The sequence below is a fragment of the Marmota monax genome, unplaced genomic scaffold, assembly GCF_021218885.2.
Source record: "Marmota monax isolate L192 unplaced genomic scaffold, Marmota_monax_Labrador192_F-V1.1 WCK01_AAM20220418_F8-fsc00102, whole genome shotgun sequence".
Taxonomy (NCBI): domain Eukaryota; kingdom Metazoa; phylum Chordata; class Mammalia; order Rodentia; family Sciuridae; genus Marmota; species Marmota monax.
The window spans coordinates 1,695,977-1,720,357 of NW_026692494.1; the positions used below are offsets into that span (position 1 = coordinate 1,695,977).

A 24,381-nucleotide genomic window follows, 5' to 3' on the forward strand; every position below is an offset into this window, starting at 1 on the left:
CCACCGTGGACACATGGCCAGTGTGCACACAGCCTGTCTCCCATGATACCGCCAACCCCCAGACAATACCCAGGAGTGAGCCCTCCCGGGATTTCCCACTTCCTGGAAGCTAAACCCAGCATGTGACACGCCAGTAGCCTCTGTCCTGTGAATTGTCTGTTCCTGTCCCCACCTTCTTCTTTCCTCCCTGAGTGTGATATCCACCCCACAGCTTCAGGCCAGATGTGTGCATCCAGCTGCTTCAGGGACATCCTTGTCCCTACCCCCAACGATACAGCTCACCTCCAAACACTGTCTCAGTGATGGGCCCCCAAGCCAACCTTCCAGAGTAACTGGGAAGCCTCCTCTTCCTCACCCTAATGACCAGTCTGCATCCAGCTGTCCCCACTTCCCATCTGTCCCTAGATGTCATTTTTCCTCATTGTCCCTGATGTTTCATCCTGGGCACCAGTATGTCTGGTCCCCTTCCTGACGTTCCCTGCATCCCCTGCTGCCTCTTGGTCATCTGTTCCCTCTGTGGCCAAAGAAGGCTGCCTTTGGCTGTCCAGCCTCTACAACCCAGCCCTGGGTGGTCACTGACTGGGCCTGTAGCTTCTGCCCCAGCCCCACCCCATTGAGGGGGTGTCCGTGTCTGGTAGCAGTGCCTTGGAAGATTTCACACTGTGCAAAAGCCACCCTACACCCCAGGGAGGAGGGTCCTCGGTGGCATGATTCTCCTGCCCACCTTTTCTACCCATTCTCTGCAGACATCCGGCAGGGCCTGTGCTTCTCTGAGGTGCTGCAGGCCACGTGCCAGGCACGGTCGAGCAACAACGAAGCTGTGCCCAGGGCTGTGTGCTGTTGCGGGGGTGGCCGGGGCTGGGGACCCCACTGCGAGCTCTGTCCTCTGCCTGGCACCTCCGCCCACAGGAAGCTGTGCCCCCATGGCTCGGGCTACACTGCCGAGGGTCAAGGTGGGTGTCCTTGAGGTTGTTTCCAGATTGTTGTGTCTGTGCTCCGGTGAGTGCTAGTGTGTGTGCGTGCATGTGTGGGTTTGCCTCTAGGGTGAGGACTGGTGGGCAAAGGGAAGCGAGCATGCCCTGGTGGCCAGCCATACCCCACCCTGCCCTTTTGTCCCCAGATGTGGATGAGTGTCATGTGCTTGCTCACCTGTGTCCCCACGGCGAGTGCATCAACAGTATTGGTTCCTTCCGCTGTCACTGCCAAGTTGGGTATGCTCCAGATGCGGCTGCCACTGCCTGCCTGGGTGAGCCACACCCCCCGCCCGCATGCCCCAGCCTGTCTCGGGCCCTGTCAATAGCCCCTGGCCCCACTTCCCTGTGCCCCTCCAAGTTTGCAAGACTTGCTTTTCGTTTCCAAACCGGTGACCACAGCCTAAGGAAACCAGAAAGTGGACACCAGAAGCAAAGCTTCACCCGGCTTGAGCCACGTTCCTCCCCTGCTCTGATGCATCCTGAGATTCTCCAGTTACGTTGTGTAGTAGACGTTCATCTAAGTCAGGAGGGAGCGGACTGCAGCCTGAGGGCCAAATCCAGCCTTCCACTATTTTTTAAATAATTGTCCTGGCACCTAGCCATGCCTGTTTCATTTCCTTTAACCGCTACTTTTCTGAAATGAAGGCTGTGTTAACTAGTTGTAACTGGGACTGTGTGGCCTAAGGAGCCAAACATCCAGTAGCCGCTTGGTATCCAAGGAGGATTGGCTCCAAGATCAGGGTTTCTCCATTACATAAAATGGGGTAGTGTTTGCACACATCCTCCTGGTTACTTTACTTTATTTACTTATTTATTTTAGTTTTCATTTGTTTGGTTTTATATTTACTTTTGGTGATGGAGATGGAACCTGATGGTTCCATCAGAGCCTGGTGCATACTCTAGACAAGTGCTGTACCATGGAGATGCATCCCCAGCCTCCAACTGTACACTTTAAATCTCTAGATGACTCACGGTAACTAATACAAGGTTAATGCTAAGGACAGAGTTGCTCTGCTTATTGTTTAGGGAATACTGACAAGAAAACCTGCGCCATGTTCAGCGCAGATGCAGTTCCCCACCCAGTATCTGCAATCCACAGTCGGTTGAATCCACAGGTACACAAGACTGTGCACTATTTGACTTTTTTATAGAAAAGTACCAACTCCTGCGTTAAGTCCACAGATTTCAGGTGGCCAGAAGCTGGGAATGAGACTTCAACCCTCAGTCCTGCAGGGAATGTCCCTGTGACCCGCCTCACACCCCACCTTTCCCCACAGATGTGGATGAGTGCAGCCAGGCCCCCAAGCCATGTTCCTTCCTCTGCAAAAACACAGATGGCAGCTTCCTCTGCGCCTGCCCCCGAGGCTACCTGCTGCAGGAAGATGGCAGAACCTGCAAAGGTGACCTCCTTCCCTCCCGTTAACACCTTCTGGGGGCCATCCCTGTTAGGGACAAATGCCCCAGAGAGGTCACCTGTGGTCTCACCCCCTCCACCTGCATAGAGCTGGGGACTACATGGGGTTATTCTCCTGCCACTCCTTTGCCTGAAGGTGGCAGGAGCACCCTGAGCCCTAACTGAACCCTGCCCACCCCATCGTCCCTACCCCCTGAGCCCCGCCCCAGTCCTGGACCCACCCCATGCTGAGTCCCACCCCTGAGCCTGCTGGGACGTCTGTGCTGTGCCGCAGACCTGGATGAGTGCTCCTCCAGGCAGCACAACTGCCAGTTCGTCTGTGTGAACACCATTGGCTCCTTCACCTGCCGCTGTCCCCCTGGTTTCATCCAGCGCCACCAGGCCTGCTTTGGTGAGTGCCCCTGCTGCTCGTGTGACAGGTGACACACAAACCTAGCCTTCTCAAGTTTGTCACCATAGAAGTATCAAGCACTCTGTGTGTGCTACACCTTGGGGACGTGGGCGACGGTGGAACAAAGTGCTTGCTTCCTGGGTGCTCCCATCCTGGTGGCATCTGGGGCTTCCTCCTTCCTGCCCTAAGTCTCTGAAAGGTCCACCCTCAGAAGTTCCACTTACCTGGGTCCAGGCCATCTCCTTTTGCCCCTGACCAGTCCCTGCTGGGTCTCCCAGAGTGCTCCCCAAACCTCTCACAGCTCAAAGGGGGAGTTAGCTCAGAAGTCAGAGCCACAGAAACACCTGCCACCGTTTGCTTCTTCGTGTCTTGTGACCCAGAGGGAACCAGATCTCCCTTTGAGGCTGAGCCCAGCCACAATTGGCCCATGCAGGCTCCCATTGACCCTCTTAGCACCTAATGATCACCTTCTGTGTGCCAGACAGTGCTTTGACCAGAGGATGGCAAACTCCAGCCAACCATCCAAAGCTGGTCTCTGCTGGCTTTTGCTAATAAAGTTTTATTGACACTCAATCTCACCCACTTTATCTATCATCTGTGGCTGCTTTTTTTTTTTTTTTTTTTTTTTTTTGCCCAACACTATACTGGCAGAATCCAGACAGTCCAGTTTTGCCAGCAGAGCCAAAAATGTGTACTCTGAACCATTTCAGACACGGTTTACAGAGCCTTGCTCTAGATCCTGGGAGTACAGGACAGCGGAACCTGATACCGTCAGGGAACTTCCCTTCTAGGAATCAGACTGCAACTGACATAACATTAAGTATGTCCGCAGGTGTTGAGTGGCTGGAGAGAAAGACACAGTACAAGTAGAGTCAGGAAATTAACAGGGAAGAGAACTCTGGTGGAGCCTCATCCAAACGGAACATTTGGGCAAAGATTTGAAATAATGTGTTTCGATTTTTCTGCAACAGTAAAGCTGTGTGTGTGTGTGTGTGTGTGTGTAGCTGCACATGCCTAAACATGGAGGCACATGGACCGTTACACATGTGTCCCACACATGTAGTAAGCTCACAAGTGTCTTCTCTCTCTAGAATAGTCTAGGTTCTCTGCCAGGCAGTTCATATTCTGAGGCTCAACTACATCAGGAATCAGAAAACTTTCTGTAAAGGGCCCAAGAGTAAATGTGTTCAGATTTCCATCCATATGGTCTCTGTCAGATTGACTCAACTCTGCCATTCATTGTAGCACCAAAGCAGCCAGAGATGACACACAAACTAATGAACAGGCTGTGTACTGATAAAACTTTATTTGCACAAGCAAAAGGTGGGCCAGATTTTGCCCCACAGGGCCCCAGTTTGCTGACAACTGAATTAGGAAATCAAATACACATGATCAAAGCAGACAACTATGACACTTGGTTCTGTTTCTGGATTCAAGGGAAAGAAACAACAGGTGGTGCTGGATGTTTCTAAGGAGAATCTGGATACTAGGTTGTTTTTGTTGTTGGTTTGTTGTTGTTGTTGTTGTTATTGTTGTTTTTAGCTTCTCAAGGGAGACAGCTCAGGCATTCATTTGCAGACACTGTTCTGCAGTTGATGCATGCAGAAGCTCCATGTCCCCTTTGTTTCTTGTACCTAAGGCAATTCTACATCCCTACAGGAATGTTTGATGTCAGATATCTCTGTGATCAGGGAAGGCAAAACCAGGAGTGTTGCGTTCCTCATGACTAAAACACTCAGGGTCACCGCAGGGGGACTGGGCTGCACGGGATAACCACACAAGAGACAGAGAGACCTTTTTCTTTGGGGTCCTATGATGGCTCCTCTGACCTTAAGGGTCTGCAGAAAGAAAAAGAGCATGTGCTGACCCCTTTTATTGAGGAGAAGCCATTCAAATGAGGCCAGGGGTCAGGTTTCAGGGGGCTGAGTCTAGCTTCATGGTGTCCACTGTCAGCAGGTTCACTGACATCTAGGAAGGCCACACCCGAGGGCAGAGCAAGAGAAGGGGACACACAAAGGGCATTTCCATGAAACATTCTATCCCAAACAGGGCAAAGGGGTAATATCACAAAGGAACAGGTGAGCGTAGCTCAATTCATGGGGCGACATGCCTATATCTGAAGAGGCGTCCTCCATCTCCGGGACCAGGGCAATGTCCAGGTCACTACGAGATGTAGTGACGGTCAGAGCCTCTCCGCTCAGGGAAGGAGAATGTGAATCATTCAGACTGGATTCCCACACAGGAGTTTTCTGCTCATTCCTTAAAACCTGTCCAAATGCAGTTTACTATCCACGGGTCATTACCACCAGAGCAAAGCTGCCTGGAAACCAGCTCTCAGTCATCTTAGATTGCTGCAACAAAGACACCCACAACAGAAAGAGGGAGGTTTTGCAATTCATATCCAAAAATTTACAGATACGGATCTCCGCGCCCACCATTCCACTTTAAGGAATCTATTCTAAGGAAATCATCACAGACACACACACACACACACACACACACACACAGGTTTATCTAGTCTTTAATTTTATTTAAAGTGGCAAAAAAATAAAAATCTTTGTGCCTTTTAATTGGTGTTTGGTTAAAAGGAAGCAGAGCTCATCTAACCAACCAAAGATGAAGTGACCATTAAAAATGATGTGGGGGGCTGGGAATGTGGTTCAAGTGGTAGCGCGCTTGCCTAGCATGCGTGAGGCACTGGGTTCGATTCTCAGCACCACATAGAAATAAAATATTGTGTCCACCTAAAACTAAAAAAAAAAAAAAAATGATGTGGGTTGAGCATGGTGCATACCTGTCATCCCAGTGACTCCAGAGGCTGAGGCAGGAGGATTTTAAGTTCAAGGCCAGCCCAGGCAACTTAGACCCTGTCTGAAAAGGGGCTGGGAATAGAGAGCACCCTTGTGTTCAATCCCCAGTACCAAAAGAAAAAATGAATAAGGAAACTAAAAATATTTAAAGATATGGAAAGATATTCACAGATTAAGTTTTTTGAAAGCTTAAAAAAACACACTGGGTGTTTAAACTACAGAGATTTGCTGTCTGAGTTCCGGAGGCTGAGAAGTCTAAGATCGGGGTGCCAACACGGTTGCTTCCTGGTGAGGCTCCCTTCCTGGTTTGCAGACAGCTACCTTCTTGCTGTGTCATTACATGGCAGAGAGATGGGGGTGGGGAGAACGAGCACATCCTCTCTGGTGTTCATTTTTATAAGGGCACCAGTGCCATCGTGAGGTCCCACCTATGACCTCATCTAATACTAACTTCTTTCTAAAGGCTGAATACTATTCCATTTAGAGTTGAGACTTCAACATGATTTTAGGGGACACAAATTTTCCATCCATGGCACTGGCTGATTTCACACTATTGTCAAGTTCCCTAAAGGACAAAGCTCAATAGGTGCCCCCTGGTCATTTTCCCATGGGAGAAGCAAAAAGGGTTTTTGCTTTGTTTTGTCTGTTTTGGGGTGCTGAGGATCAAACTCAGGGCCTTCCATGGGCCAAGCATATGTTCTACCCCTGGGCTACACCTCTAGTGCCCAAAGGAATCTTGGTTGTCTTCTGTTCTCACACCAGGCACTGCCCTCAGCCAGGTGTGTGGTTAGGTTAATTCTTACTCTAGAATGCAAGGGGATGAGACTCAAGCAAAGTCCTTTGTAGGCACCATCTCAAGTGTTGGTGGCAATTCTGTGAGGTAGGAAAAGTTATGGATCTCACTTCCCCGAAGAGGAAACCGGCAGGAGGTGGGAGTAGTGACCTGCCTGAAGTCACAAGGTGGGTCATGCGTCCCCTAACCACCAGGAACTGCCCTTTCTCTGTCCCCTGCAGACAATGACGAGTGCCTGGTGCAGCCTGGTCCCTGTGGCACCCATGGACTCTGCCACAATGACCCAGGTGGCTTCCACTGCGAGTGCTACCAAGGCTTCACCCCGGACAGCTCAGGCCATGGCTGTGAAGGTAGAACAGGGTTGGGTGGGTCCCAGGCTGGGGGTGGTCCCAAGGGCCACTGGTCACACCCTGTCTCTGTCTCAGATGTGGATGAATGTGGTGGGCCACATCACTGCCAACACGGCTGTCAGAATGAGCTGGGGGGCTACCGCTGCAGCTGCCCCCAGGGCTTCACCCCGCATTCCCAGTGGGCCCAGTGTGTGGGTGAGTGGCTGTTGTGACACGCAACTCAGTCAGTCAGGATCACTCCAGGTGAATTGGGTTGGCACGAAGTAATCACACAGAGACAGAGAAAATACCTTTTCCTTGGGGTTCAGCGATGGCTCCTTGTCCCCAGCTCCCACAAGGGAAGCAAGAGAGGCAGACAGAAGAGAGCGACAGCACACCTGAAGCCCTATTTATTCAGGGGAAGGTACTCAAGATAGTTCCACCCGAATGAGGCAAGGGATTGGGTTTCAGCGGGGTATAGCCCAGTCCCGCTGGGTGACGCCCACTCCCAAGGCCTCATTCCCCTGCTGCGTGGAGGTGGGATCCACCTGCTTCCGTGCAGGGAAGCCGTCTCCACGCTTCCATCGCTCAAGGCTAAGGGTCATGCTTAGCTCCTTTTCATGGTGGGGCAAGTGGCAGGGGCTGGGGAGGAAGCTGGGCCCCCAACTGGAGTCTTTCCAGAGGGGGTGGGGGGCTGGGAACCACCTCCCCGCCATGCCGTGACAAGCACAGCTATTTAAAAAAGCAACCAGGCCAGCCTAGAAGGCCTCCCACTAAGGAGTTCAGGGGCATCTCAGCAAGCACAGCACGTGTCCAAGCCGGTTACTTAGCAGTGGTGGCCTGCAAGACTCAGTTGACAAAGATTCTGAGAGCAATTCCTGTGACAATGGGGGGAAAGCGCTATGGTTGATTAGTGATGTCTGCAAGGATGCGGCAATTGTGAGTGAAGGCACGCATGCTGCGTCTTTGCCACAGCTGTTGCAGAGGCTCTTCAACTGGGGAGCTTGCCTTCTGCCCCCCAACTTTTCTTCTTTTGCTGCCCAAGACCTTTCTACTAATAGCCTCCTCCTAACCAACTGTCTACCTTTCTGTCCTACAGTCTGGCTTTCACCCTCTACCTTGGTTGGGCTCATTTGCTCTCCAGAGCCTTCTCTGTCACGTCTCCTCAGCTCCCCCCCTTGACCTCCACTGTAATGGGCACTGTGGCCCGATCCCCCTGGACACTCCCTCCTTCTGCAGACTCTGTAATGCAGCCCTCCCCACTCTCCTGCTGCCTTCCAGGCACTTCCTGTCTCTCGTGGTAGGTAAAAGTTCCTTGTCTCTATACCCCCCGGTGTTTGTCCCAGGGACCTCAGGATGTCACAGACCACTGGCCTTTGCTGGCAAATCCTCATTCTCAAGTTCTCTGCTTGTCTCCTCCTCTGCATGTTTTTGATCATCCCTTCCCCCAACTCTTTGCGGAGGACTTGCCCTTCTCCAGGCCCTGAGGATGCAGGAGTGAGCCCCAGACAGACGCCACCCTCGCCTTGAGTTGCCAGTTTAGCAGAGGAGATGGGGACTGCTAGACCACTTCCTGGGTTAACTGAGGACCATTTTGCGCCCCTGGGGGACATTTGACATATCTTGAAGCCATTTTCATTCATCACAACTAGGGGAGGGGTGTTCCCGGCATAGAGGGGGTGGAGACCTGAGATGCTGCTCAGCGTTCACAGTGCAAGAGCATCCCTCACCACAGAGAATGACCCAGCCCCACCTGCCAATGCAGGGAGGGTGCAGAAGCTTGTTCTGGAACATGCTGCGATTCAGGATTTAGGGGAAGTTTGGAGCAATGCTATGAAGGAGAATGACAGGCTTTGGGGCAGGGGCTGGGGGGATAAGGGAGGATAATAGGCAGGGGATGGAGAAAGATGTATTCTGAGGGCCCCTGGCAAGCTTGCTGCAGGCTTTGACATTGGACCTGGGCTCTGAAGGAGGAGCATCCCGCATGGAAAGCTTGGAGGGGGCAAAGCCCCATCCTTCCTCTCCTCCTCCCTCCACAGACAAGAATGAGTGTGCATTGTCACCTGCGGCCTGTGGCAGCGCCTCCTGCCACAACACACTTGGAGGCTTCCGCTGCGTCTGCCCCTCTGGCTTTGACTTTGACCAAGCCCTTGGGGGCTGTGAGGACGTGGATGAGTGTGCTGGACAGGCCAGCCCCTGCAGCTATGGCTGTGCCAACACGCCCGGCGGCTTCCTCTGCGGCTGCCCCCGAGGCTACTTCCGCGCTGGGCAAGGGTGAGAGATTCAAGTGGGGCAAAAGCAGGGACGAGTATCAACTCCGTGCCCTGCACCAGAAGAGCCGCCTCGGCCTGTGCACCCCTCCCCTAGTTGTGTACATGAACACGTGTGTATGAAGAGCTGAACACACAGAGGTGCTTGCATCTGTGCACACCCCTGATGTGTAATTATCCACATAGTTTATAAGATGCCAGCATGCCTGGGCATCCTCGGGCACTCTCAGGTCCCAGTGTGTACATGTGTATGTGTCCATGTCATCCAGCATGCCTGCAGACTTATATGGCCATATCCCTGGGGACACTTGTGTGCCATCATCCATACATCCTGGCTTGCACGTGTGAGAAAGCACACATCACAAGCTCTTTGCTCATGCTGGCTCACACTTTGTGATCATCCCTCAGTATCTGAGGGTCGTCTACCATGGGTGCAGCAATTGTGAGCTAAGGCATTGTGAGTTTGGTTCTAGGATCCCTAATGGATACCAAAACTGACCAGGCTCAAATCGCTTTCCTAAAATGGCAAACTGTTTGCATAGAACCTACACACAAACTCTTACACTCTAAGTTATCTGCAGATGACTTATAATAACTGATACAAGGTAAATCATATGTACATAGTTGCTATAATGTTTTGCTTAAGGCAGTAATGACAAGAAAAAAACTAAGTGTTCAGTACAGATGACTGAACTACATAGAACACACAGCAACAATGTAATGTTCTCTCATTACTTGGGTGGTTGAATATGAGGATGCAGAACCAATGATTATGGACAGCTGACCCTGCTCACATCTCCAAACACATGCAGGTTCTTACATTGCAATAGGCACGTGTACTTGCATGTTATCCTCCATGTATGTACATGGGTTTGCACATGTACATGCCCATGGGCACTCAGGTACATTCATCTGTCCCAGCATGTGCACATCATTCCTTCTGTGTTCATACCTGTGCTCAGGTAAACCAAAGGACACACACACTTCCCACTTCCCACTGTGCATGCTTCATATACACGTGGCACCTCGCCAGCACACACACACAGGTATACTTGCAATGCAACCCTTGCCCCATGGGGCAGTAGAGCTCAGAATAGAATGCGAGGGTGGTAGGGTGTGGTTGAGGAGGTCCCCCCAGCCCACTCCTGAAAGCCACCCACCTGATCCTGGCCTAGGCACTGTGTCTCTGGTTTGGGCTTCAGTCCTGGATCCTGGGACACCACAAATCAGGAACAGCTCTCGCCCGAAGCCTGCTATGAATGCAAGATCAATGGCCTCTCCCCTCAGGACCGACCACGTCGCAGTGCTCACAGAGGCCACCAGGTGCCACAGGGACAGTGCTGGAGGGGGCAACCATGGGGACTGCCCAAGGGTGGGAAGAGGGCTGTGGTCCCCCAAGAAAGAGCACTAGACTCCAGGTGCCATCTTGGCCCTCATGTCATGGTGCCTGCCCAGGTCTCCCTGTACTTCCTCAGACCTAGTTTTCCCTTGAGGACTCTTGGGGCCCCCAGACAGTTTGCCTCACTCCTGATGAGAACTCAGATACGTCCTATACTGACCTTGGCTGGGTTGGGGTGCTTCTTGTGGATTCCCTCTTTTGGTGGCATTTAGAGGCAGGAGAAATACATTGGTCTCTCTAAACCCTCTGTGCACTCTGGAATGTCAACCCTTACCATCTGGTTAGTGAAGCCCTCCATCAGAACTATTCTAGATTTAGCACTGCTCAGAGCAGCCAGATAACAGCCTCTGCCTCAAGTTCTGCCCTGTTCATGACTCCTGGGCTGGGCACATTGGGATGAAATCTGGACAGAGGCTTTGTGCCTTTGCCTGCAATTCCCACTTTCTGCCAGTAGGTGTCAATAAGTGCATATGTCTGAACCACACTCCCGGGACAGGCCCAAGATTCCCAGAAGGAGGGGGCTGGGAGATAGGAATAGCTTTCACTTGAATATAACAGAATGCTCCATGGGCATATAAATGAGGTGAAAAAAAAAACAGCACAGCCCAGAGCAAAGGGGAAGAAAACAGATAACCTTCTGTGGGATTGGATACGTCACCCAGGCCTGGGTAGCCTGCCATTGAATCTCACTGGTTTATTGAGGGTTCTGTCCAGCTGCCAGGACCAGGAAGACACTTCAGAGGAGCTTGAATAAAGAAGGGTTTGTCATCTGCACACAGGGGGCTCTTAATGAGAGCCAGATGCAGGAAGTACAGAGGAAGCTAGCAGTAGCCTGGCCCTTGCTCTCTTCTCTCTGGCCCAGCTGGGTATCCTATTTGTCTCGAAGTCAGCTCTGACATCCTTTAGGGTCTGTCTTCTGCAGAAAAGACCTTTGGTCATAACCCCAGGCACCCCAGGCTGCCTGAGTGACCTTTGGGACTCAGGGGCCCAGTGCCATCTGGCTGACCCTCTGGTTGGGTCTTTGGGGCGAATACTTAATTCCCTCCACCCAGGTAGGGGCCTGACCGTGGTGATTCAGCTGAGAATAGGGTCTGGAGTCTGTGTAAAAGTGGCTGCCTGCCTGTTGGCCTTTACTTTTCACCTGAAAACCAGCCTCTGCCTGTGCCCTTATGTCCTCAGCCCAGGCTGACCTCAGTCTTGCAAACAGAGGGCTAGACAGAAGTGGCCAAGGGCAGAGTACATTGCATGCAGGATGTTTTCTTCCACATTAGACACTGTTTAAAATCACTCTGGCCATGACCCCAGGGCCCCTTATCTACCGCATCCCTGTTCAACCAGCCTCTGATCGCCCACCTGGTTTTTCTCCCCAGGTGAGCCTGGCCACCCTTGACACAGAAGTCCCCCTGACCTTGGCCTTGAACCTCTCACATCTGGGCCAGTCGGAGCATATCCTGGAGCTGCGTCCAGCTCTGGAGGGCCTGGGAGGCTGGGTGCACTACGTCATTGCTCACGGCAACAAGCGAGGTTTCTTCCGCATGCATCACCTGGGCAGCCTCAGCTCCCTGCAGCTGGGACGACGGAGGCCCAGGCCTGGAATGTACCAGCTGGAGGTGGTGAGCGTGGCAGGGCCCCGGGGTGTCTGGCCAGGTTCGGTGGGCCGGGCCTTGCGGCTGAAAGTGCAATTGCAGCTGCTCTAGTTGAGAAGAGCCTCCATGGGCCCCAAGCTCCTGGGCCACCCAAAGGTGGAGATTCTGGAACTGGGAAGGACTGGTCCCCAGCAGCAGCAGCTGACCAGGTCAAATCCTGAAACTCAGGAAGAGAGGAATGCTACACTTTGACCTCAGATGGGTCCAGGCACAGGCTGGACCTCTGTGCCAGCCAGGGGACCCCAGGACTCAGTCTTTCCTGGAGACAGCTGGACGCTGTTGTGTGTACCTCCCCCCCCCCACAGCCAGGGTCAGTGGGGGCCCAGTGGTCACTGTTTCTGGTCAATCTCAGGCTTAAACTTCTGTATTGCACTGTGGCCTCCCCGCCGGGGGGTTGGTGGGATATGGGAATGAGTTGCTGGAGTGGGCATGGGCTCATCCTTCAGAGCAAAGAGAGGAGCCCTGACTGCTCAGAGTTAGTGACTGGCTGCCATGTTTATTCCCCCGGGGCCTGGGCTGGGTGTGAAGGATGCTTTTATATCAAAAGTGGAAACAACAATAAAGTTATTTTGGGTTAAATCTGCCTGCCTCTTTGGTAAGTTCTCACATAAGGAGATGCTGTCCTCTGCAGAGCCACATAAAGCTCCTACCTGGGAGAGCCAGAGGGGACCTCTGCAGCCCCAGAGAGGCCCAGGTTTGGGAAAGGATGGGCTTTGTCCCAGGACCCAGGAGAAAATGTAGTGAGAGTCTTGCAGGAAGGGTTCCCCCAACCTCAGGCCTGTGCATTTGGCACAAACCCAGAGCCAGGCTGTGAGTGGCAGCTGCTGGCAGCCCTTACAGGTTCCTCAGTCGTGAAGATGATGGCTCACAGTCTGTACTGCACGCCCACACTGTTCTAAGTACTTTACAAATATGAACGACTTTGTCGTCACTAGAACCCCGCGGAATGGTAGTATGATCGGCCTCGTTTTACAGAGGGGAAAGCTGAGGCTCAGAAGTTACGCAACTGTGGCCCAGGTCAGGCCAGACTGAAAGTCAGGGAGCTGTGCCAGCCCCTGCACTGTCCACCACCATGCTGCCAGACCTGTTGCCAGACCCTGGAACTTGGCCTCAGTGAGAGAAAAGAAATCAAGTAGTGAGAATGCAAATAGGCAACCTTTACAGGGTAAGCTTGCTGGCTCCCTGGGACGAAAGAAAGGACTTACTGGCGGCTCGCAGGGGTGGGCTGGGGCTTAGGAATGTTAATTGGCTTCAGGTGCACTTCGACCTGTGTGGGCGCTTGAACCCCAGATCCTTGCCCTGTGATAAGGACGTTAAACGAAAGGGCAAGTGGCAGGTTGATGGCCCTGAGAGTCCGCCATTCAGTGTCTCAGCAGCTTCACCCTCAGCATTGAAGGGTGGTGGTGAGCGCACCCAGCTCTAATAACACACCTGGTCTTTAAAGCCAGCAGGACTGTTTTAGGGTGGGCTGACGGGGCAGGTTTGGTGTTTGACAAACTGTGAGTTAAGGTGAGATCTTTAAATGGCTGTCAGGCTGTGAACCAAGCCCAGGAGTGCATGTGCCTTTTTCCCTGTGGTGGTCCCTGACTCCTGACTCTGGGTTGGACTTGGCTCCGTGGAAATCTGAGGGGGAGCTCAATGGCCAGGATGGTCACCTCCTTACTGAATGGTTGGTGCATGCCAAGCGCTGCGCCCGCGGGGACAGTCATGTATTTGACCCCCATCAAACCCCTCCTGAGGCAGGCAGTATTATCAGCCTTGTTCTATGGGGGCATAGGGCAGGAGGGACTGAGGCTTAGAGAAGGCCTTCCTGGGTCACCCATACAGTGTGGGCTGAGGCCCCAAACCACCAGCATGTCATCTACAGAGGATATATATTTGGCTTGCATCTGGGACATTCTCAGTTGTGATGGAAACTGAGGCTATTAAGGATTGGAAATAGTACAGCCAGGTGTCTCAAACCTCCGCCTGTAGAGCTGTATCAAGTGCTTGGTCCCAGGGCACTATCCTTGCCCAGGTCCTGACCCACTGTCCCCTGGGCAGCCTACTATAGCCTGTAGAGGTCTTTTCTGACCTTCCACACACCCCAGTCCCAGAGTCTAGGCAGAGCAACCACAATGATCCCTACTTCACAGGCAAACAAAGAGACATCAAGAGAGTCAGCAGCTGGCCCAAGGTCACCATTTGGGAAGTGCAGGTCACATCCCACCTGTCCAGTGCTCAGCCCCTCAGGACCCACTTGTCATGAAGGCTGGGGCCACAGATCTTAAAATAAAACGTGACAGGGGAAACAATGACATTTTTTTTTACCAAAAGTTTATTTAAAAGCTTAGACTGGGAGGATGTTTTTTGTACCAACCAAAACTTTGCAAGGACCTGGAGGGACACAGTAGGTGGCCTGGGGTGAATGGCAAGAAGCTGCAGGTGGGTGACATAGTCCAAAAGAATCTTGTCTGCAAGAACCTTTGCCCAAGGTTGGTACTTATCCCAGAGCAGAAAGGAGCTATCTCTCTTCCCAGCTGTCCAAGGGGCAGGAGATGGTAGGAATAAAAAGGAGCAAACCAATCCGGGCACAGGGGCTAGGATTGGGACTGAAGGACAGGGACAGAGGCAGCTGGGGCTGCAGGGTGACCACTGGTGGAGCAAGATCCCTCCGGCCTCTGTCCTGCTGTTGGATCCTGGAGATGCGCAGGCTCACGGCCCTGCAGGAGGGATTAGAGGTGGAACTGCAGTGGGCTTGGGGGCTGTAAAATAATAAGAAATACACTTACCAGTCTCTGCCTGGCACCTAGTTCCTCAGAGCCTTGTAATGTGAGCAATAAGGACGTTAGGAGCATCCTTTGTTCTAACATTTGGTCTTTGACCCCGATTCCTGACACACAGCTAATAAATCCCTTGGAATTTCCTGGGCAATTGGACCCTCTTTTGTTCTGATGAGGGGACTCTTGGATGGGGGCTGGTCACAAGAAAGACCAAGCGTGTTTAGACGGCGGGGGGGGGCCTTCTGCTCCTCGTCTCCCTCTCCAGAGAGGGGGAGAAGGGTTGGCAGGGAAGTTAATAATCCCTCATTCCTGTGTGATAAAGCCTCCATAAAATCCCCTGAACTCTGGGGCTCAGGGAGTTTCCGGGTTGGTGAACACATCGTGTGCTAGGAGAGTGGTGCATCCCAACTCCAAGAGGACGAGAACTCCTGTGCTTATGACTGTCCTTCATCTGGCTGTACCCCAGATCCTTTGTAACGTCCCTTACAATAAACTGCTGAATATGTTTCCCTGAGTCCTGGGAGTGGATCTAGTGAATGATTGAACCCAAGGAGACAGACACGGGATCCCCAATTTATAGCTGATTGGTCAAAGTGGAGGTGGCAACCTACTGACCATGTACTACATACCAGACGCTGCAAATTACAATTGTCTCTGCAACTCAGTGGAATGCAGTGTCATCGATCCCCATTTTATGGTTGGCAAAACTGAGGCTCAGAGAAGTTACATCTTAATGGGGACAGTCTTGTGGGACAGAGATCCTTCCCCTGTGGCAACTGTCACAATCTCCAGTGGCTTGGATTGTGCTGCCCCTTCACATCTGTCATCAGAGTGTGGTGTAGAGTGTTGTTTTCTCATCTTATGGGGGCCCAGGAGCTCTTGGTCCACCTCCCTGGCCTTTCAATTCCGCTCTTATCAATGCCCCACCTGGCTAGGCTGGGGCTGTGGGTAGCCACTGAGGACCTTCCTGTGTGGATCTGCAGGGCTGACCACATAGCCAGCCCTCCTTGGTCCTGTAGGCAAACGTCCTGCCCGAGTCTGGACCCATCATAAGCCTTCAACCCTCAGTAACGGATGGAGGAAGGCCATGTGACTGTCCTCACCTGGATCAGTTTAGGGAAGCATTTCTTTTGTTGCTGCTGCTGCTGCTGCTGCTATTGTTGCTGCTGAGATACTTCGGCCTGGACGATGGTCGCCGGGATTTTGAAGTATTCAGTTTCTTCCTCCCAGCCTGAGAGTCTATCCACAGCGAGAGAGAGAGAGAGAGAGAGAGAGAGAGAGAGAGAGAGAGAGAAGCTTCATCAACAGCCTCTGAACCTCTGGATGTAGCCAAGCCTGAAGCTACTGCTGGTTATTTGAGCCCATGACTTTCCCCTTTGCTTGAACTTTCCGTGTGCATCAATTTAGCACTCTGACTTTAAAAGAGCTAGATGATGACCTGGGGGGTTGGTCACTCAGTCCATCCCTCCCTCATCAGGAATGAGCTCTCTCTGGAGCAGGGGCAGCTGCCAGAATGTGGAGCTCTGATTCTCTCCCTCAGAGACTGAGAAGCAAAGGGGCCTGCAGACAGGGAGGGTGGGCTCCCTAGATGCTGGGCTGGGGCCTCACCCACCTTGGATGGTTAGCCGGTTGTCAGACCTCTGGGAGACCTTGAGCCTAGGATTTACCCATCTCATTGCCTTCTGTACCCTGATGTCCCGTGGGTTCCCGCACACCGTTTTACCTGGTTGGTGGAAGTAGAATCTGCAATGGGTGGGGAAGGGGTGCCCACGTTAGGGTGGAAGGAGCAGCAAAGCTGTGTGTGTTCCCCACTCCCATCGCACGGCCCCACTCACATGATGGCAAACAGGTTGCAGCTGCCGCTCACCTCCTGGATCCGGAAAAACCTGGCGCGACGGAGCACAGCCAACTTGGGTTTGGGGTAGTAACCCAGACAGCAGTCTTCAAAGGACCCTGCAATCACACCGCCACCCACACGCTCAAACCTGCACATGGGCACTGGCAGGGACAGTCACAGACGTGGAAAAGCACACCATGACCCTTGCAGCCCCGACCGAGGCATGCGCACTGCCTGACTGCCTCTCAGCCTTTGCTACTGGGACAGCTGGCAGGGATTGGTGGGGTCCATGGGCCCTGCTTGGAAAGGAGCGGACCACCCAAGAAACAGCCCAGAGCCCCTTCTCTGCTCTGGGAGCACGGGCGCAGACCCTGAGGAGGGAAGACAGGCTCAGGGCGGTGGCATCTTAATGGAGGGCAGTCTTGTGGGACAGAGAGCCTTCCCCTATGGCATCTGACACAATCTTGAGTTGTTTGGTTTGTGCTGTCCCTTCACATTTGGCATCAGAAGTGTAGTGTCCCCAGTGCCACTCTCCTAAAAATGAGGTTGGTTAGCTCCTGCTGAGGTCCTGGATCCTCTCCGGGCTGGTCTGTCTTCTCATGGAACTAGCTCTGATCCCTCTTCCTCTCTGTTCCCATCAGTGACCACTCAAGTGACCCAGCCAGACACTAGGAGTTCTAGAGGGTTTACTTGTGGATCTAATAAAAACACTTAAAAGAGTTCCCACTATGTGCCAAATACCCAAACGGAGAAGAGCTGGAATTAATGTTGTCTTGGAGAGCTCCTGGAGTGGTGGGAGACAGGAAGTTGACCTTTGTGGGGTGGGGGGACAACACAGCACGGGGGATGCCTGAAGAGGAGGTAACGATGCTTGAAAGATCTGGGCAGAGGAGCAGATGGAATGAATGAGAAGAGGGGGCGATGGGATGGTGGTGGAAGCCAAGGTGGGCTCTTTCGCCCAGTCTGTCTTGGAGGTCCTGCAATCCACCTCTGCCAGAGCCCACCTGAGTCGGGGTCCTGGCAGAGCAGAGCACAGCAGTGGTGGAGCAGGGGGAGGGCTCAGTTCTCATTGTATCCCCCACCCTGTCCCTGAGGACAAGGAGCAGTGGTGTTAGATAGGACCTGCGGCTCCAGTGATCCTCGGCAGGTGGCTCCCAATGCTGGGGGCCACTGCCCCCTCCCCCAGGATCAAAGAGCAGGCGCTGGGCCTGGCTCTGATAGCAGGACAATGGGAACAAAGACCAGCCCTCCTCCTGGGCAAAGGCTAAGCTCTGCCGGGTCCTGCCAGACCTAGAATGGGGACAGGCAGAGCAGGAGGGTGGGGCCACGCTCCTCAACCCTGTTGGCCCCTGCTTGGCCATCTGGGAGGACTCACTGGCCTTGCCACAGGAATGTAGGACCCCGTCTCAGGGATCCTGGGGGAGTCTGCACGCCTCCATCTGGCCTTTGGTGACCAAAATCCTCAAGTGCCTACTCTGGGGTGGAGATGGGGAGGAAGACAGAAGGGCTCCCTCACTGGGGCTGCTGGGCACAGGCAGCAGGTCAGGTCACTGGATCCTCTCACCGGCTCCAGGCGAGGGGAACTTCAGGTTCCCACCTCACAGACGAGAAAACTAAAGCTCACAAAGGCTGAGTGGCAATTCTCGGCTGCACTGCACAGGTAAGCTCCCCAAGGTCTCCAGGGCTCTGGTCTCCAGCCCCATCCCTGGCTCTGCAGACTCAGGACATTGAGGTATATTCCTGGCTGCAAGTGGCTTTACCCACAGCTGGAAGCCACCCTCTGTTCCCACATTCCCTAGGCCACTGGAGTCCTGCAAAGGAGGTACACAGGGGTGGAGGACTCTGGAGGAAGGAGCTGGGGACCCTCTGTCTCCCTTCATCCCAGGGCACAAACACCAGGAATCTCTGCTATGTTGGGAACAGGAGCCATAGGAGAATTCAGTGGTGGTAAGGGATCTGGAAGAGGAGAGGGGTAAACGGGCGGACAGGGGACAGTGAGTCTAGATAGGGAAAGGGGGGACCAGGGGCATAGGGTAAATACAGCTGACTGAATACAGTACCTTGGGTGTGGATGGGAGGGACCCAGGCCCCCAAAAAGCAGGCTGCCAGGCTGGCAAGGATCCAAGGGTTCATGGTGCAGGCAGGACCTCCTCTCTGGGCACTTCAAGGATAGACAGAGTGGCCTGGGGAGGTGGAGAGGGATGATAAGGACCCAGGGAAGACAGCAGCAGGCACTGCTGGGGCCCAGGGCCTTCTGCAAGAGAAGCAGGTGACTCAGGATAGGGACAAGCTGAGCAGAAGGGACCTGCTGCGGCTCTCAGTCATGGCCAGACGGACGACTCACCAATGCCTCCGGGGTCCCCAGAACCAGGGCCTGCTGCGGTGGGTGTGCTGTGTGTGGGGTTAGGCAGCTGAGCTTCTCTCTTATAGGTCGAGCCCCACCCCACAACCTCTGGCCCTCCCTCCCTCCTCCCTCCCTCCCTCAGCCCACAGGCTCTGTGAGACTCCAGGGTTCTCCCTCACTGTAGATAGACCAAGCCTAACTTCCACCTGGATCCTCTCAAAGTCTGGCTGCCCTAGGAACCTCCTCCATCCCAGGCCTCTGGGCCAGCAAACTTGCACTGTCCCCAAAGGGTCCTTTGTCTTCTCCTGTCCCCTCACCTGCACACCCGGGCAGACACATTTTCCTGCACACAAGCCTCAGCTGATAGAGCCTCCAAAGAAAGCCTTTCCCTGGCTGCCTACTCCCAGGTATAGGAGGGACCTGAACTTCACCCGTCTCCCCCTCCTGCACAGTGGGGCAATTTATATGTCACAGATATGCTGTGGGTTTGCCATAGGCAAATCCATAGAAACAGAAAGTAGATTAGTAGTGGCCATGGGCTGGGGTGGGGGGGGGGGCGGGGGGGGCGTTGGCTGCTCAAGGTGCATCTTTTTGTTCTGAAATCAGATAATGGCAATGATTGACTAAGTCTAATGAACACCACAGAAAGGTACACTTTCAACGGAGAAGTGAATGACCTGTGAATTTTCCTCCAATGTTATTTTAAGAATAATCTCGATAAACTGGAAATGTGGTGCACGTCTGTATTTCCAGCGACGTGGGAGAATGAAGCAGGGGGCTAGCCTTGAACTGGCCCGAGCCTCTCTCCAAATAAAAACTGAGAAGGGCTGAGGAGAGAGTTCAGCGGGAGAGCGCCCCTGGGTTCAATCCCCTTACCAAGCGGGGATGGCGCGGGTGGGGTGGGGTAGAAGTAAACAAAGACCACGGAGATGAAGAAGAGCCCAATAAACTTATCAGTAACCACAACCACGAAGAAACACTCTGGTTTGAAAGCAAAGCCAGGAGCCGCAGGTAACCATGACAACGGGAAGCAAAGCAACATTCACCTGCAACCGAGGCGAGGGGCCGGGGAAGGCGCGGAGCGGGCGGTGCGGACACTTCACATAGCAGTGCTTTTCTTTTTCTTTTCTTTTCTTTCTTTCTTTTATTTTCTTATTTTTTTATGGCCCGCAAGTTTATCCCTCCTCTCTTTTTTTTTGTGGTGCTTGAGGATGGAACCCACTGCCTTGCGCACGCTAGCCAAGCGCTCTACCACCGAGCTGTTCACCCAGCCTCCGTTTCTCGGGCTCTGCAGGGGGGTGGGGGTGTGGGGGGGTCCCTAGTGGTGGCCCTGGGCTCGCCGCCCTGCAGCTGGGTGGGGGGAGGGTCCGAGGCTTTGAGGACGGTGCCAGTGGGGATTGAAATGGGTGGGGCTTGATGAATGGCATTTAGGGGTGCCGGGAGAGACTTTTAGTTGGGGGCTTAGAGTCTGGCGGGTGGGGCTTGGCCGTGGGGCGGGGCTGACGGGTTCGGTTCTTCCCCTTCAGCTCCCTGCAGCCCCGCCGTCCGTCGCTGCCGCAGGTGTACCTCCTGCGCCCTCCTGCTGCTCGGGTTCCTTTCTTTGGGTGGGTGATGCTAGGCGGGGACGCGGCTCCGCGTGGCTGCGGGCTTGGGACGCGGCGTGGCGGGCCAGGGCTGGCCTACCCGCTATGGCTCACTGCCCTCCTACCTGCGCCTTTGGCGGGCAGGGATCTGGCGTGACCCAGACTCGGCGGGAGGTCCCTGGAATGTGAGCCCACCTTCCCAACCTACCCTCAGGGTTGGTCCCGCCAGCAGCCTTCATGGGGAGGAGGGGGACGGAGGGAGGGGGTCCCCTGAGGGACCAGGATGCAGGTTACACAGGGTTGTGCACGCGCCCGAACCCAAGGGTCATGGTGGGAGACAAGCTGTTCGAGAAGACGAGGCTCTGAACTAAAGCTTTGGAGTTCTGACAAGTTCTGATAAATGTGAAGGCCAGATCTTCGCAGTCAGGGCTGAACGGTGTGGCAGGCCGCCCCTCTCCCATCTCTACCTTTTCTGGAAGCCGAACTAGTATCAACAGAGAGCCTTCTCTGAAAGTGTGAAATGAAAACAGATGGGGTTGGAGTGGAGCACAATCTCCGCCCTTCTGGCTTCTGGTCATCGGCTGTCATGATGGGGGAAAGTGGAAAGTCTCCAACTGCAGCTCAACCAGTCAGGTACTGACCACATCCTAGAGCCTGGTAGGGTTCTTCTACAAGCTGAGCCAATGGCAACCGCCAGGTGGAGGGGAGGGGCTGGGCTCAACTCTGGAAATATTCTTTGCCCAGAGAAGGGCACCTCCAGTGTGTGCACACAGATGGAAGAGTCAGATGTACAGAGGAGAAGACTGAGGGTCAGGGAGGCCATGTCATTTACTGTTTTTTTTTTTTTTTTAAATACCATGAAGGAAAGTGTGACAGTCCCCTAATGCTGGAGGGCTCAGAGCAGGAGCTTGATCATCATTGGCAAAGATGGAGGGGCACTAGGTGAATGCTCCAGGCTGAAGTGAGTCCTTGCTTTTACATATCAGACCCTGGCTGCCCACAGCTATCCTGAAGCTCTGGTGCCTCCAAATCCCTGGGTGTCCTCTGGGAGTCTTGGCTCTAGTGGTCTCTGAGAGAAGCAGCTGGAGGCCCTCTCCCACACTATCTGTGCATCTCATAGGGCTTATGATACCAGGTGCCTTCCTGGCAGGTGTGGCCAAAGCAGTCTCTTTAAAAAAAAAAAAAAAAAAGAATTTGTTCATTTGAGAAATTTTTGGTACCAGGGACTGAACTCAGGGGCACTTGACCACTAAGACACATCCCCAGCCTATTTTGTATTTTATTTAGAGACAGGGTCTTGCTTTTGCTGAGGCTGGCTTTGAACTCATGATACTCCTGCCTCAGTCTCCTGAGCCACTGGGATTACAGGCGTGCACCTCCATGCCTGGTGGTTTTTTGTTTGTTTGTTTGTTTCTTTTTGATGCTGGAGATTGAATTCAGGAGCATTCAACCACTGAGTCACATCCCAGCTAAGTTGCTTAGGCCTTGAAAAATTGCTGAGGCTGGCTTTGAATCCTTGATCCTCCTGCTTCAGCCTCTGGAGCCATCGGGATTACAGGCCTGTGCCACCACGCTCAGCTTGATTTTAAATTTCCCTTTTAATCTCCTCATTGATCTATTGATTATTCAAAAATGTGTTGTTCACTTATTATTGAAATTCCTCCTAATATTGCTTTCTAATTCCATACTATGGTGGATGGAAAAGATACTTAATCTGATTTCAATCTTAAATTTGTTGAGACTTGTTTTTTGCCTAACATATGATCTACCCTGGGGAATGTTCAATGTGCACTTGAGAAGAAGGGGTATTTTGCACTATTGGATGGAATGTTCTCTACATGTTTATGAGGCCCACTTGGTCTAGAGTGTGGCTCCAGTCTAATGTCTCAGTATTGAGACATTCTGTCTGGATGATATGTTCATTGCTGAAAGTGGGACACTGAAGTCCCCTGCTTTTATTATATTGGAGTCTATCTCTCCCTTCAGTTCTATTAATATTTGCTTTATATATTTAGACGTTCTGATGTTGAGTGCAGCTATATTTACCACTGTTAAATCCTTTTGATGAATTGACCCCTTTATCATTATGTAATAATCTTTGTCTCACTTTGCAGGGTTTGGCTTAAAATCTATTTTATCTGATATGAGTATAGCCACCCCTGCTCTCTTTTGGCTTCCATTTGCAAGGAATATCTTTTTCCATCCCTTCACTTTCAGTCTATGTATGTCCTGAAACCAGCTGACTCTTGCTCTGGTCTGGATGCACTGTGGTTGCCTGGCAACTAGAGGAGGGGAAGAAAATAGGTTTACTAGGATGCTCTATAAGCCCCTGGCCTGATGCTCAGGGACCTGGTTTATGGACAGTCTGTGTGACCCCTTTAGCTATGTCCTCAATGCAGTCAGCCCTGCTGCCTCCTGAAGTCTGGCTTCAAGGGACTTCCTGCCCTAGGCTGAGGTGGCCTGTTTCAGGAACAGCTGCAGCAATGGCCTTGGGCACAGGCCACGACCAACCAGAGGGATTCAGACTACCAGCACCAGTCCTGGCCATAGACCAAGTCCTCGTATCTTTCCTGCTTCTACCCTGTGTATGGATGAACATCAGGGAAGGGTGACTGCCTGACGCGCTGACATTGAGGCTGGGGCTGGGATGGCATGGGGAGGGAGTGGAGGATGGTGGGCCCTGAGGAGAGGGTTCCATGGAGCCCTGAGTCCCTCTTTGAAGCTGCTGAGGTCTGCTTCCCTTATGAGACAGGTTTTCTGCGCATCTCTCAGGCAGGCAAGTGGGTGTGTCACAGCCATCACAGATGAGGGTGATGTCATTAACTCCTCATTAATCACCTGTTGGAGGTCATTTGATATTTCACTCATTCAACAAACACTCAGCACCTACTGTGTGCCAGGCATGGGGCTGGGGGCTTAGCCAACCTTAAGTTGCCAGGGCCAATCTAGTCTTCCAAATGATTTTTTTTTTTTTTTAAGATAGTGTCTTGCTGTGCTGCCCAGGCTGGTGTTATGGTTTGGATCTTACTGTCCTCCCAAAGGCCATGTGCTAAAGGTTGGTCCCCAGTTGATGGCACTGTTGGGAGATGGAGGAAACATTAGGAGGTGGGACCTAGTTGAAGAGAGGTCACTGGAGGTATATTGTGTCCCCTGCCTCTTCCTCGCTGTCTCTCTGCTTCCTGGTTGCCACTAGGACATCTTCTCTCCTTCATGCCCTTCCACCATGAGGTTTTGCCTCCCTCAGGCCAAAAGCAATGGAGCCAGCAGAGCATTGGCTGAAAGCTCTGAAACCATGAGCCAAAAGGAGTCTTTGCTCCGTTAAGTAGTCTTTTCAGGTATTTGTCACAGCAATGAAAAGCTAACGCAGCCGGCCTTGAACTCCTGGGCTCAAGCCGTCCGTCCTCAGACCTCAGCCTCTGGAGTGTGACTACAGGCAAGTGCCACTGCACCCAGCTTACTAATGATCATTAAATGTAAAACAAAAATATCTTTATTTTTTTAAAAAAACTATTTTTATTTTTGTGATGCTGCTGGTGAAACCTGGAGTTAGGTAAGTGCTCTACCACTGAGCTGCATTCCCGACTCTGATCCACCTGCCTTAGTCAGCTCAGGGCCAGGTACCAGACAATTCCCTTCTGTGTGCCCAGATCCTATGAAATGACTTAAACAAGGCCAGCCTAAGCTCCTTAACCTGCCTCACCTGCTCCTTTCTGTGGAGGAGACTTGTGCTATGGGTTTCCTTTGTACCCTCTGCCTCCTGATGGGCCCTTGGTGCTTCCCCACGTGGCCCTGTGTGGCATGGTGTGCCCCTCCTCTTGGGAACTGAGAA

At 52.8% G+C, this 24,381-nt stretch overlaps 2 protein-coding genes across 2 annotated transcripts in view; one reads left to right on the top strand and one right to left on the bottom strand.

Annotated features, from left to right (window-relative positions):
• Fbn3 (fibrillin 3) overlaps positions 1 to 12,594 on the top strand; it is a 61,792-nt gene extending 49,198 nt beyond the window's left edge. Inside the window, exons 56-64 of the mRNA XM_046444206.1 lie at positions 747 to 953; positions 1,121 to 1,246; positions 2,252 to 2,374; positions 2,663 to 2,779; positions 6,604 to 6,732; positions 6,808 to 6,927; positions 8,751 to 8,985; positions 10,157 to 10,304; positions 11,751 to 12,594. Of these exons, the coding sequence (XP_046300162.1) occupies positions 747 to 953; positions 1,121 to 1,246; positions 2,252 to 2,374; positions 2,663 to 2,779; positions 6,604 to 6,732; positions 6,808 to 6,927; positions 8,751 to 8,985; positions 10,157 to 10,304; positions 11,751 to 12,077 (1,532 nt within the window). The 3' untranslated portion in view covers positions 12,078 to 12,594. The remainder of the gene's footprint in view (positions 1 to 746; positions 954 to 1,120; positions 1,247 to 2,251; positions 2,375 to 2,662; positions 2,780 to 6,603; positions 6,733 to 6,807; positions 6,928 to 8,750; positions 8,986 to 10,156; positions 10,305 to 11,750) is intronic.
• Positions 12,595 to 14,529: 1,935 nt separating this feature from the next.
• On the bottom strand, positions 14,530 to 18,776 carry Ccl25 (C-C motif chemokine ligand 25). The gene is made up of 4 exons (XM_058579300.1): positions 18,686 to 18,776; positions 16,624 to 16,741; positions 16,397 to 16,531; positions 14,530 to 14,728 (listed from the first exon to the last, which is right to left on the bottom strand). The coding sequence occupies exons 1-4, from the start codon at positions 18,756 to 18,758 to the stop codon at positions 14,530 to 14,532; spliced, it is 525 nt and encodes a 174-aa protein (XP_058435283.1). The 5' UTR covers positions 18,759 to 18,776.
• Positions 18,777 to 24,381: the final 5,605 nt, after the last annotated feature.

Bases quoted from the DNA above. Each gene is read 5' to 3' on its own strand.
- Ccl25 (XM_058579300.1), bottom strand. From the start codon at position 18,758: ATGAACCCTTGGATCCTTGCCAGCCTGGCAGCCTGCTTTTTGGGGGCC. The intron at 16,742-18,685 runs GTACTGTATTCA...GTGTGATTGCAG, and splicing joins CCCTCCCATCCACACCCAAG to GGTCCTTTGAAGACTGCTGT. The intron at 16,532-16,623 runs GTGAGTGGGGCC...CACCCATTGCAG, and splicing joins TGCAACCTGTTTGCCATCAT to ATTCTACTTCCACCAACCAG.